Source organism: Hylobates moloch, unplaced genomic scaffold, assembly GCF_009828535.3.
Source record: "Hylobates moloch isolate HMO894 unplaced genomic scaffold, HMol_V3 SCAFFOLD_8, whole genome shotgun sequence".
Taxonomy (NCBI): Eukaryota; Metazoa; Chordata; class Mammalia; order Primates; family Hylobatidae; genus Hylobates; species Hylobates moloch.
The window spans coordinates 110,132,942-110,145,181 of NW_026652283.1; the positions used below are offsets into that span (position 1 = coordinate 110,132,942).

Consider the following 12,240-nt stretch of genomic DNA (forward strand, 5'->3'; position numbering starts at 1 on the left):
GATCGTGCCACTGCACTCCAGCCTGGGCAACAGAGCAAGACTCTGTCTCAGAAAAAAAAAAAAAAAGTTTTCATTTCTTTAATAATAAGTTAACCTGTTAACCTTGCCTTCTGGATGATCAGTATCTTATATGCAGCATGTTGTTGATGGAAATGTCATTAGGCGGCACACAAGTTACACTTACAAGAAAATGTTTTTAAATCTTTCACATCAGATTTTTCCTGTAGCTTTTCTATGTTCAGATACACAAATACCATTGTGTTACAATTGCCTATGCTTACAGTTGCGTGGTTAAGCAGCACATATCACCCTCACTGACAGAGAAACTTCTTGTTTCCTTTCCCAGAGTTCTAAGCTTCTCATTGGATTGAAAGGGAAACAGGATACAGGATTTATTTTCTTTCAGCCAATCAAAGTTAAAGTTCCTTTGGTTTTAAGTAATCTGTTGTTTTGCATTTGACATAGAATGTGATTAATATTTCCACTTCAAACTCATAAAGACCTTATTTGCTTGCAAGGAATTGTTTTCGTTTTACAGTCCAAAGGATTTTTCCTTTTATTATTCCTGCAGGGGAGGAGTTGCGACGGGAATTAGAGGCACCGTGCAGTTAGGCAAGTTTCTCACATCCTCAGAATTAGTGGTGAAAGCAGAAACCACTCGGATTCCCGGTGTCCATTGCCAGAGGCTGTGAATTATCCTGCAGCCTCTGACATTTACTTCCAAATGCAATTTTGACCTTGCCTAGACCACAGAAGTCTGATATTTTAGAGTTCAGTATTTATGACTAGTTTGGTGAAACAGCAATTCTCTTTGAGATGAAGGACTCCCCCTTCCCAAAAGAAGAGTATGATTATGTTTTTTACCGGACAAACCAGTTCTTGAGCGCTTGCTGCCTACGGAGGACTGGCCTAGGTGCCAGTGGAGAAGTCAGAAGAAATGAAACACTTTCATTTACTTGGTAGTAATTTGTGAGAGTGTTTCGTTCACTCTCTTCTTTTTATGGAGGTGGACTGGCTTGTTCAGGATTGCACAGCTAGCTAGTGGCAGAGCTCAGGGCAAAATCGGGATTTCCTTCTATCAGTACAGAGGGAAGAGATTCGCTTAGGATCTAGATGAGAACTGATATATGAAGGAAAAGTCTTGACAAGAATTCCAAAGGAGAACGTGAAACTATAGAAAGTAATAGAATGGAGATGGATTTTTTAGGTGGTGAGAAGGTGTAAAATTAAAAGTAATGGTTGGAGATGGATCAATTAGGTAATGACTTCCTATTGAGGGTACGTTCTGACTCAGTCTTGAAAGAGATGCTACCTGTATATATTAATTACTAAATCCTTGATAGCCTTCTTGGAATACATCAGTATCAAAGATAAAGGGAGAACAGAGATCCAGAATGCTGCTCTAATGAAAGTTAGTTTTGCACACAGAAGACAATCTTTACTAGCAGCCTTTGAAATAGGATCACATTAGTCAATGTATGTTATTCCTTCTCGTGACTGTTGCCACTGTCATTTGATAGTGTTTTGTTTGCAGACAAAAGCAAGAAACCACATTTATGATTGTGTGTGTGTGTGTGTGTGTGTGTGTGTGTGTGTGTGTGTGTGCGTGCTTCGACTACTGTTTTTTCCCTGTATGTATAGACCATTAGTAATTCATATTAAGTGAAACTATGGGATTTTATACTAACGTTTAAATTTTTTAGTTTAAACCATGAGATAAAACTTGCTGGTGCTTTAATGTAGAAACAGTTCACTGAGAAAGGAATGACTACAATTTAAACAAACATTAACTTTGGACGTTTCACATTCCTGGTTCAAGCTTTGCCAGTTCCCGTTTAGGTCACTGCAGGAGCCTCCTACCACTTCTATCTTTAGGCTCCTTCCCTCCCCTAGACTCCAATTTTTTGTTCACCCTCTGCCAGAGATAGGTTTCTAAATCACAGATTCATTCAGTTTTTTAAGAAATCTTTTTTGGCACAGAGCCAGAGATGTGCTGGTAAATATTTAACAACCTGCTCTCTGGAAAGGGGGTGCAGGAGAAAGACCTGATTTATAGCATTTGCCAATTTCCGTGGTGTAAATACTCCCACCATGGCCTATTTCAGGCTACCAGCATGACATCACTGAACACAGGGTTGGGAAGAGATTTGCGCAATCCTTGTGAGCTGGTGCAAGCTGGCTCCAGCACGGCACTGCAAGCCCCGAGTCCCTGTTGGGATTCGTTGTCCTCCACAGACCGACTCTGAAATGGATGCAGAGAAAATATCTGTAAACCCCAGAACCTGGCACGTGGTACCAGCTCCGCAGTCACCCAAGCCAGCCTTGTTGCCAGGCGAGCACACCTGCTCAGTCTCCCTGGCTTTCTTTGCTCCTCGAGGCCACCTCCTTACCATTTCTAATGCCCACGGCATCCGACGCACACATCTTAGTCTGTGATGCAGTCTTACCCGTCAGTTAAATCTGATGATTTTGTGATACAGTTCAGTGTGCACATAGCGTGCTGGCTTCTGTCCTTGCCCTCTCTCTGGTCACACCCTTAACCTCTCTACCTCCCTTCACAAAGTATTTTACCATTCCAGTTCATTTGAAACCTTTTTGTAAATTGCCAAACGAGCATGGCACGTCCTATGCATCCTTGCATTCTATTTATTCAGGAAACATACATCTGCTGAATACCAAAATTAATGTGAACAGATGCCATTTATGGAGCCTTTCCAGAAGCCAGTCTGGTACCCACATTATCTCACGTAATACTCAATAAGGGGAAGAGGTGCTATCAGTCTCGTTTCACAGATGAGGAACTGAGGGCCAGGTGCCCGCAGCGGCTAAGTGGCAGGGGTGGGAACTCGAGTGCCACACCACGTGACCGCACCTGGGCTGAGGATGCTGGGCAACAGGGGATACATCCTTTGTCCTCTAAGCGCTTCGTGGGGGCAACGAGGGCATTTAGTTGTAGATGATAGGTTCATGGAAATGGCAGAACCTGGATGACTCCTTGTCTAGCATGATTCCCTTGAAGACACAATGTGTTTTCTATGCAAACACCTAGAGAAGACTTACAGGAAATTGTGAACAAGTGCAAATACATCTGGGAGGAGATGGCCTTTGAGTGTGTTCTTAATTGAGTCTTCTAAAGCTGTGGCTCTAGGATACCTTATTTCTCAAGACGTGGAGCTGTCCCGAGTCTTAGAATTGTTCTAGGCTTGGCAACATTGGCTGAGTGGTCTTGGGCGAGTCATTGTGTCTTCATACCAAGAAGCCACAAGAAGAGGGCATGCAGCCCTCCTGGCACCCTGTGCAGCATGATCACTGAGCCCTCAGGGCCCAGATGATAAGGAATGGACAGCCCGGGCAGGGGGCCCCCAGCCTGGACACAGCCGTTCTCATAGCTCAGGGAGTCTGCTCCTCCCAGGCCAGCAACTGCTACGTAATTGACATGACCTGGTGCAAGATGAAAATGTGAGCCTCTGTTCAAAAAGTATTAGAAATTTCATGACAGTGACAGCAGGCCTTGGGGCCTTCCGTGTATGGGGGCGCTGTGCAGCTGCGTGGGTCACTTTGTAAGCCGGCCCTGCTCACGGGCGTTGCTGTGAACGCAAGGTAGACCAGACACAGCCTCAGTGCTGGGGAGACTCTGATTGAGAGGAGGCGCTCTGCCTGAGTAGTTGCTATTTATTTTATTTTAGGGTCCAGATTGCTTCATGGGCAAGTGGCCAAGTCGGCACCATTAAACCAGACAGGCACTGACCGCGGCCCCAGCTCACATGCAGCTGCAGGGCGGCTGCCTTCCCACATCTTTGGGGAGAGATGCTGATTTGTGCTTTGTGTTTTGGTCCTAATAGAAAATACTCATCCCTGTCACGTGAATTGTCCGCAGAGCTGTGGCTCTGGAAACTTCCTGTGAGAGAGCAGGGCTGACAGCTGTCCTTTTGTGGTATATTCCTGCCCCGCAGTGCTCTGCTGGGATCTCAGGTGGGGAGGGAGCGGGTGCTGCGGAGAGAGTCGAGAGGAGGCCATTTATCAGAGGACATTTTAGAAAATGAGGAGAGCAGGCTGGGTGCGGTGGCTCATGCCTGTAATCCCAGCACTTTAGGAGGCTGAGGCAGGTGGATCACCTGGGATTAGGAATTCAAGACCAGCCTGGCCAACATGGCAAGACCCCTTCTTTACTAAAAATATAAAAAATGTAGCTGGGCATGGTGGTGCGTGCCTGTAATCCCAGCTACTTGGGAGGCTGAGGCATGAGAATTGCTTGAACCCAGGAGGCGGAGGTTGCAGTGAGCCGAGGTCACACCACTGCATTCCAGCCTGGGCAACAGGGCACGACTCTGTCAAAAAAAAAAAAAAAAAAAAAAAAAGTTGGGGGGAAGATAGCACTTGAAAACAGATCAGTGAAATCCAGAACAGGAGGAAGAGATGTTTTTCTTTTAAAGTCTCCTCTTTATTTTAGGGTTCCATCCTCCTCTGTTGTAGCAGACATCATTGGTGCATCACTTGTCAATGCTTGAAGAGAATGGTGGAGCTTCTCCCACTTGCAGCAAAGTTTCTAAGAAGTCACACACTCCACCTTAGACCCCGGGGAGGTGAAAACATTTTTGTCTCTTGGTCCAGAGCCACAGAATTCTGAGAGGTTTTCACCACTGCATTTCCCAGGCCTTTGCTGGGCCACTTGCTGGCAAGCATCTTGCAACGTGTCTGTTTCCACTGGCTTGGAACAATCTCTGCCCTAGGGACTGCTCTTGGTTCATTCATTGAGGAGGTATTTACTGAGTACCTGCTGTGTGCTGGACAGTGTTCTGGGTCCTGGAGACGTAGCCATGAACAAGAACAAGCCCTGAACTTACATTCACCAGGGCTGGTGACTGAAGACAGTCAGCAAACAGAGAAGTAGATGCATCAACAGGATCATTTCAGAAGCCAGAATTGTTACAGAGAAACCAGGGATCCAGTGCAGCAAGTGGCATTAGGATGGCAGGTGCATAACACGGGCCGGGAGGGTCAGGACGACCACTCTGAATAGTGACATTGGAGCACAGCTTAGTGGTGTGTGGGGAAAGGGTGACCCAGGCAGGAGAGACTGCAAGTATCTGGCCTTGGAGACCTGTGAGCATGGAGAATCCAAGTGGGAGAAAATGGGCCTTATACAGGGCAGAAAAATAAGAAGAAATGAGATGGCTGATGATTAGGGAACCCTTGCAGGGTTTCACGTGGGAACGTGATGTAATCAGATGTGTGCTTGAGGGCACACACTCCCGCCAGACTGCCACTGAGCGCGTCCTTCCAGTTAGGGACCCAGCACAGCTGTGGGTGATGGAACCTCAGCTAAGGGAACTCCGTCTTGCCCTGAAATTACATGCTGTGGGCATGACCAAATGAGTCTCCACAAAGTGCTGAATTTCAACAAGCTCTTCAGATAGCGGCTTTTTGTGGCTTGCCAACTTCCAAACTGACTTTAATAAATGTTTACACAGCCCACTCCCCACCTTATAAGCCAGACTGCCTCCATCACGCTGTTCCCACGTGAGGGTCACCCTTCACCTTGTTCAACCTTGTAAGGCCCTACGTGAATGCAGCCCAGAGTCTCTGGATGCCTCCCTCTTGTCTTCCTTCCCAAGGCTTGGCCAGTTTTTTTTCCTGTTTGGAGCGTTCCTTTTTAAATTCCATGTGAACCTCAGCAAAATATTTGAAGATTGAATACTGGCAATTCTCTTTGACTCCATTTTTACCCATAAGCTTAGGGAATTTGTCTGGGTTGCCAGCAGAAGGAGTATTAGTCCATTTGCTGCAATGGAAACCATGTACCTGGTAAGACGGGGATGGAACAAAGTCAATTTTTTAAAAAATTACTCAGTGGAGACTTTTCTAGACTTTGCTGCCTTGCAAAATCTTTCCATTTGATACTAATGAAATTGACTTGTCATTTGGGAGATACTGTATAATGGTCCTGTATTCTGAAGTAGAACTGGAGAATACTTGCTGGGGACAACTTTAACCAACAGAAACTCTCTTGGTCCTACTTTCCTTGGGCAGTCCTGATGCTTGCAGGAGAGGGTGGCAGCAGGTCCCCCTTCCCTGTGGAATGTTAAGTGACATGGTGGAAGTGACATCTACCTGTAGATTGTAGTGAAAGTAAGACAGTTTCACACGTTACAGAGTTAAAGAACGTTTAAGATTCATCAGCCCTTCTGCAAGCCATTTATCAAATAGAATTAGCCTGTGGTGAAACTTCAGGAAGGGGGACGATGTGATAAACACTTGGATGTGAAAGCTGAAAGACACCTAAGGGATGAGAGAATTTAAGCCCCTTGTTTTATAAGGAAAAAAAAATAGATGCATGAAGAAGTGAAGGAGGCTGCCTGAAGTGAAAAAGCCAGCCAGTGGTCCCATTGGGCCAAGACTCTGATGCTTCTCCCCCATCACATACCGTTTCTAATTAGCGATGAGCAGAACCAGATGTCCCCACCAAAATCCATAGAAATCCAGGTGGGGAAAGAGGAACCTGCTGCCGCCCTCTCTGCCTTTCCCCAGAGGACAGGATGCGGGGATGTCCTTTCACCTAAGCACCTACATTAACTGCAAGAATGAATTACAAAAAATAACTAAGATCTCAAAACTGTTCCCAGAGTTCTCTCAGCTGAATATGTGTGTGTGTGTGTGTGTGTGTCTATACATACATATGTATGTATATATATATGTGTGTGTGTGTGTGTATATATATATATATATATATGTACACATGCAGTTTTAAAAAGCCTTGCTGTTACAGCAGATATACTGGAAATTTTACTTGCAGAGTAAGAGACTGGGCAGTGCCTAGATGGCCTCTCCACAGCCCTGCAGGCTGGCACCACGGTAGATGCTTTTGGGAGCAGTTTGGTTTTAAAATAGTGTGAAGATGAATGGACAGTCTTTCTTCAGAAGCTGGACTTCTAGTGCCCTTTTCCTCAGCAAGCAAGAGTTAGCAGAGTTGGAGAGCTGGTAACATACTGAAGTCTCTCACATATTTCTTTTTGTTCCCCAAGGGAGTCCTCTGTGTGGACCCTGCCAGGGCAGCTGAATTCCGAGTTGTTCTCTATCCCTTTCCTCAACTTCCTGAGCCCTTTGCTGGCTCACTGCCCAGGCTTGTGTGAGGGGCCCAAGCCTCCGATTCTCGCTGGCACTGGTGTGGGGCCAGGCACGTAGGTGGCTTTTCCAAGGCACTGCTCAAAAACTGGCTCTCCCGGTTTTTGTTTTTGATTGTGTGTGTGTGTGTGTGTGTGTGTGTGTGTGTGTGCGCGCGCGCGCGCGCGCGTCTGTTTTCATACCTATGCCCTAGAAACATTCCAGCCTAAGGTGCCAAAAATCACAAGCCCTTGTTTTGGGACTGGTGTGTGTGCTGTATTCCTGACTGTCTGCAAGGACTGAAATCCATCTGCATTTCCTGCCCCACTGGAGGCTGTTTATCAGTGATGGGATGGGCTCCACACTCCACGGTCGCTCACAGGAGTTTGTGAACACTATTTTTGTCCACCCTAAACTTTCCCCTCAAATGACAGCGCTTTCCTTGTAGGTCATAAAGAAGGAAACTGGATTTTGGAGAGACTTTGGATTTGGGATGACGTGTCAGTATCGGTCGGACTTCATCAATATAGGTAGGACAAATCTGCATCTCTACTGCCACCCAGAGGCCACGGGCCCATGCAGGCCTTGAAGGAATGAAGTCGGGTTTCCAAGGAGCCTGGTGGGGAAGGTGGTACCATTGCCTTCAAAAAAAAAAAAAAAAGCTATCACAGACTAGGCACGGTGGCTCACACCTGTAATCCCAGTGCTTTGGGAGGCTGGAGGAGAGAGGATCACTTGAGACCAGGAGTTCAAGACAACATAGCGATTCTTCTAAAGAGAATCACTATAAAAAACAAATGCTGTTCCTGATGTCCTGGACTCAGGGCTGGACCAAGAGGGGGCTTGGTAGTAGGTGGCATTTTAGCCCTATGAGCTTCACAAGCACCTCTCAGTCACCCCAAATAAGACACATAATTTGAGATTAAAGGCTGCTTATTGCATCCAGGCAGCTTTGCGGCAAGTCTTCCAGTGCCTCCTCCCAGCAGGGTCCTGGCCACTCTGCCGTCTCCTGTAGAACATCCTAAGCCTCCCCGTAAGGGTATGAGGGAAATAGGGGAACTGGGAGGAAACACATACTCGAAAAGACCCACATTTCTCTCTGCTAACCTTCACAATTCCGGATGTCACTTTAAGCTCTGACTAAATGAGCAGTTGCTGCCAATACACACATACACACACACACACACACAATTCATATACACAAATGTCCACCTGCGCACACAGTTCATACACAAATATGCACATGCACATGCCTGTGGGTTTCTAGAGCACAGAGAGAAAAGGCCCTTGGGATCCAGGTGAGGAGACCAAGCCTGTCAAAGGCAAAGAGACCCTCCCAGGCCTCACAGCAGGTGAGAGGCAGAGTCAGGATGAGAATAGAGGCCTCCTGTCCCCCTTGGAAATGCCACCCCACCTTCCCATAGCAATACTGACTCTTGGATCTCAAAAGAGATAGGGTTGCGGATTATGCATGACCTGGGAATGAATGAACAGTCCAGAAACGTTGATCTCAGGTGCAGGGGCTCAGTTGGGATGGAGTCAGGGGGATCGTGCCCTCACGGTGGCATGGAGCGTTCCATCCCCAGGCTCCTTATGAGCTGCTGGTCTCACTGGCTTCTAGGCAACTCCCCGCTCAGGTCCAAGACCTAAAGCTACTCACTTTAAAATCAGGGATGAGGGGTCGCCCCAGGATTGTTTTGTTCAGAGATGACATGAACTACAAGGACTACAGAACCCCCAGGAAATCACCGGGTTAAAGATTAAAAAAATAAATAAAAAGTTGAAGTCAAGTCCTGTTGGAAGGAGCAGAGCACCCAGGATGCCGGTCTCTCAGTGGTGGGTGTCCTGCAGAGTCAGCAACTAACAGCAGGTGGTCTTGGACATCTCTGAGAGAATTATTCCTAAATGGTTATGTGCAAATCAGCTTCCCAAAAAGGACATTTAAAAATTTTCTAGGCTGAGCATGGTGGCTCATGCCTGTAATCCCAGAGTGGATCACTTGAGGCCAGGAGTTCAAGACCAACCTGGCCAAAATGGTGAAACCTCATCTCTACTAAAAATACAAAAGTTATCCAGGCATGGTGACATGTGCCTGTAGTCCCAGCTACTTGGGAGGCTGAGGCAGGAGAATCACTTGAACCCAGTAGGTGCAGATTGCAGAGCCAAGAGGCACTGCAGGCCCCTCGTTTCTTCTCTGTTTGCAGTGGCAGGAGAAGGCCACCTCCTAACAGAAGCACAAGAATTTGCATTCAGAGGTTTCAAGCTGACAAGTGGGGATGCTGTAGAAGCTCTTTTTTTTTTTTTTTTTTACAAAACCTCTATTTTTAATTATTGTGGGTATGTTTATGGGGTACATGTGATGTTTTGATACAGGCATACAATATGTAATCATCACATCAGGGTCATTGGAGGTATCCATCATTTCAAATATTTATCATATTTATCAGTCTTCTAGCTATTTTTAAATACACAATAAATTGTTAACAATAGCTAATTCATAATCACAATAAGTCTGTCAGTAATAATGCTACCGAATTCTAGATCTTATTTGTGTACCCATTAACCACAAAGCTGGGGCTGTTCATTAGCATTGCTGGTAACTCTTGAATGCAGGCAAATGCTTGGAATTTTCTTGGAGGTCCTGTCATCTGAAGAAGTTGGTGCTGTCCGCCATGAAAGTCGTCTTTGTTGGGGAATTCTCGGGGCCTCTGACCCAGGTGGACACTCTCATACCTTGGAGGGGTGGTGGTGAAGCCCGCATCCCCCCCAATCATGTCTTAATGAAAAGTTTGTGCTTGTTGCAACTCAGGGAAGCAAAACAGATCAGTGCAGTGTGATTCAGCAGTGTGTTCTGTCCCGACAGGTGGGTTTGATCTGGACATCAAAGGCTGGGGCGGAGAGGATGTGCACCTTTATCGCAAGTATCTCCACAGCAACCTCATAGTGGTGCGGACGCCCGTGCGAGGACTCTTCCACCTCTGGCATGAGAAGCGCTGCATGGATGAGCTGACCCCCGAGCAGTACAAGATGTGCATGCAGTCCAAGGCCATGAACGAGGCATCCCACGGCCAGCTGGGCATGCTGGTGTTCAGGCACGAGATAGAGGCTCACCTTCGCAAACAGAAACAGAAGACAAGTAGCAAAAAAACATGAACTCCCAGAGACGGACTGTGGGAGACACTTTTTCTTTCGTTTTGCAATTACTGAAAGTGGCTGCAACAGAGAAAAGACTTCCATAAAGGACGACAAAAGAATTGGACTGATGGGTCAGAGACGAGAGAGCCTCCGATTTCTCTCTTGGGCTTTTCACAACAGAAATCAAAATCTCCACTTTGCCTGCAAAAGTAGCCCAGTCGCACCCTGTGAAGTGTCTGACAAAGGCAGAATGCTTGTGAGATTATAAGCCTAATGGTGTGGAGGTTTGGATGGTGTTTACAACAAACTGAGACCTATTGTTTTGTGTGCTCATTGAAATATTCATGATTTAAGAGCAGTTTTGTAAAAAGTTCATTAGCATGAAAGGCAAGCATATTTCTCCTCATATGAATGAGCCTATCAGCAGGGCTCTAGTTTCTAGGAATGCTAAAATATCAGAAGGCAGGAGAGGAGATAGGCTTATTATGAGCCTAGGGAGTACATTAAGTAAAATCAAATGGACCAGAAAAGAAAAGAAACCGTAAATATCGTGTCATTTTTTTCCCAAGATTAACCAAAAATAATCTGCTTATCTTTTTGGTTGTCCTTTTAACTGTCTCCGTTTGTTTCTTTTATTTAAAAATGCACTTTTTTTCGCTTGTGAGTTATAGTCTGCTTATTTAATTACCACTTTGCAAGCCTTACAAGAGAGCACAAGTTAGCCTACGTTTTTATGATTTTTAAGAAGATACTTTGAGATGCATTATGAGAACTTTCAGTTCAAAGCATCAAACTGATCCCATATCCAAGGACGTGCCAAATGCTGATTCTGTCAGGCACTGAATGTCAGGCATTGAGACATAGGGAAGGAATGGTTTGTACTAATACAGACGTACAGATATTTTATCTGAAGAGTATTTTCGAAGAGGAGCAACTGAACACTGGAGGAAAAGAAATGACACTTTGTCCTTTACAGAAAAGGAAACTCGTTCAGACTGGTGATATTGTGATGTAGCTAAAGTCAGAAACCACATTTTCTCCTCAGAAGTAGGGACCACTTTCTTACCTGTTTAAATAAACCAAAGTATACCGTGTGAACCAAACAATCTCTTTTCAAAGCAGGGTGCTTCTCATAGCTTCTGGCTTCCATAAGAAGAAATGGAGAAAAATATATATATATATATATTTTGTGAAAGATCAATCCATCTGCCAGAATCTAGTGGGATGGAAGTTTTTGCTACATGTTCATCCGCCCCAGGCCAGGTGGAAGTAACTTAATTATTTTTTAAATTAAGCAGTTCTACTCGATCACCAAGACGCTCTGAAAATTGCATTTTATTACCATTTCAAACTATTTTTTAAAAATAAATACAGTTACCATAGAGTGGTTTCTACATTCATGTGAAAATTATTAGCCAGCACCAGATGCATGAGCTAATTATCTCTTTGAGTCCTTGCCTTCTGTTTGCCCACAGTAAACTCATTGTTTAAAAGCTTCAAGAACATTCAAGCTGTTGGTGTGTTAAAAAAACGCATTGTATTGATTTGTACCGGTAGTTTATAAACTTTAATTAAAACACAGGCCATGAATGGAAGGTGGTATTGCACAGCTAATAAAATACGATTTGTGGATATGACTGCTTTGTGGAGTAAGAATGCCATTTTGTTTAGTTTTTGGCAATAGTATGTTGTGCATGGACCATGCTTTCTCAGCCTTGGCACTCCTGACACGTTAGACTAGATGACTCTTTGCTGTGGAGAGCTGTCTTCTATACTGTGGGATGTTTAACCACATCCCTAGCCTATACCCACTAGAGGCCAGGAGCATCTCCCACCCCGTTTTGACAACCAGATTGTCTCCAGTCATGCTCAAATGTCCTTTGAGGGGAACTCAGCCCTGGTTAAGAACCACTGGGCTAGAGGGAGAAGAGAACCATAATGAAAAACCTGAATTATTAATACATTAACTTGTCTGTTTTCATTAGAGGAAACTGAGAAATGATT

At 45.2% G+C, this 12,240-nt stretch overlaps 1 protein-coding gene across 9 annotated transcripts in view; it reads left to right on the top strand.

The window, feature by feature from the left end:
* The window catches only part of CSGALNACT1 (chondroitin sulfate N-acetylgalactosaminyltransferase 1), a 352,092-nt gene extending 340,219 nt beyond the window's left edge, over positions 1-11,873 (top strand). For all 9 annotated transcript variants that reach the window (XM_032162332.2, XM_058441982.1, XM_058441981.1 and 6 more), the window contains 2 exons: positions 7,550-7,631; positions 9,965-11,873. In XM_032162332.2, the coding sequence (XP_032018223.1) occupies positions 7,550-7,631; positions 9,965-10,254 (372 nt within the window). In that variant the 3' untranslated portion in view covers positions 10,255-11,873. The remainder of the gene's footprint in view (positions 1-7,549; positions 7,632-9,964) is intronic.
* Positions 11,874-12,240: the final 367 nt, after the last annotated feature.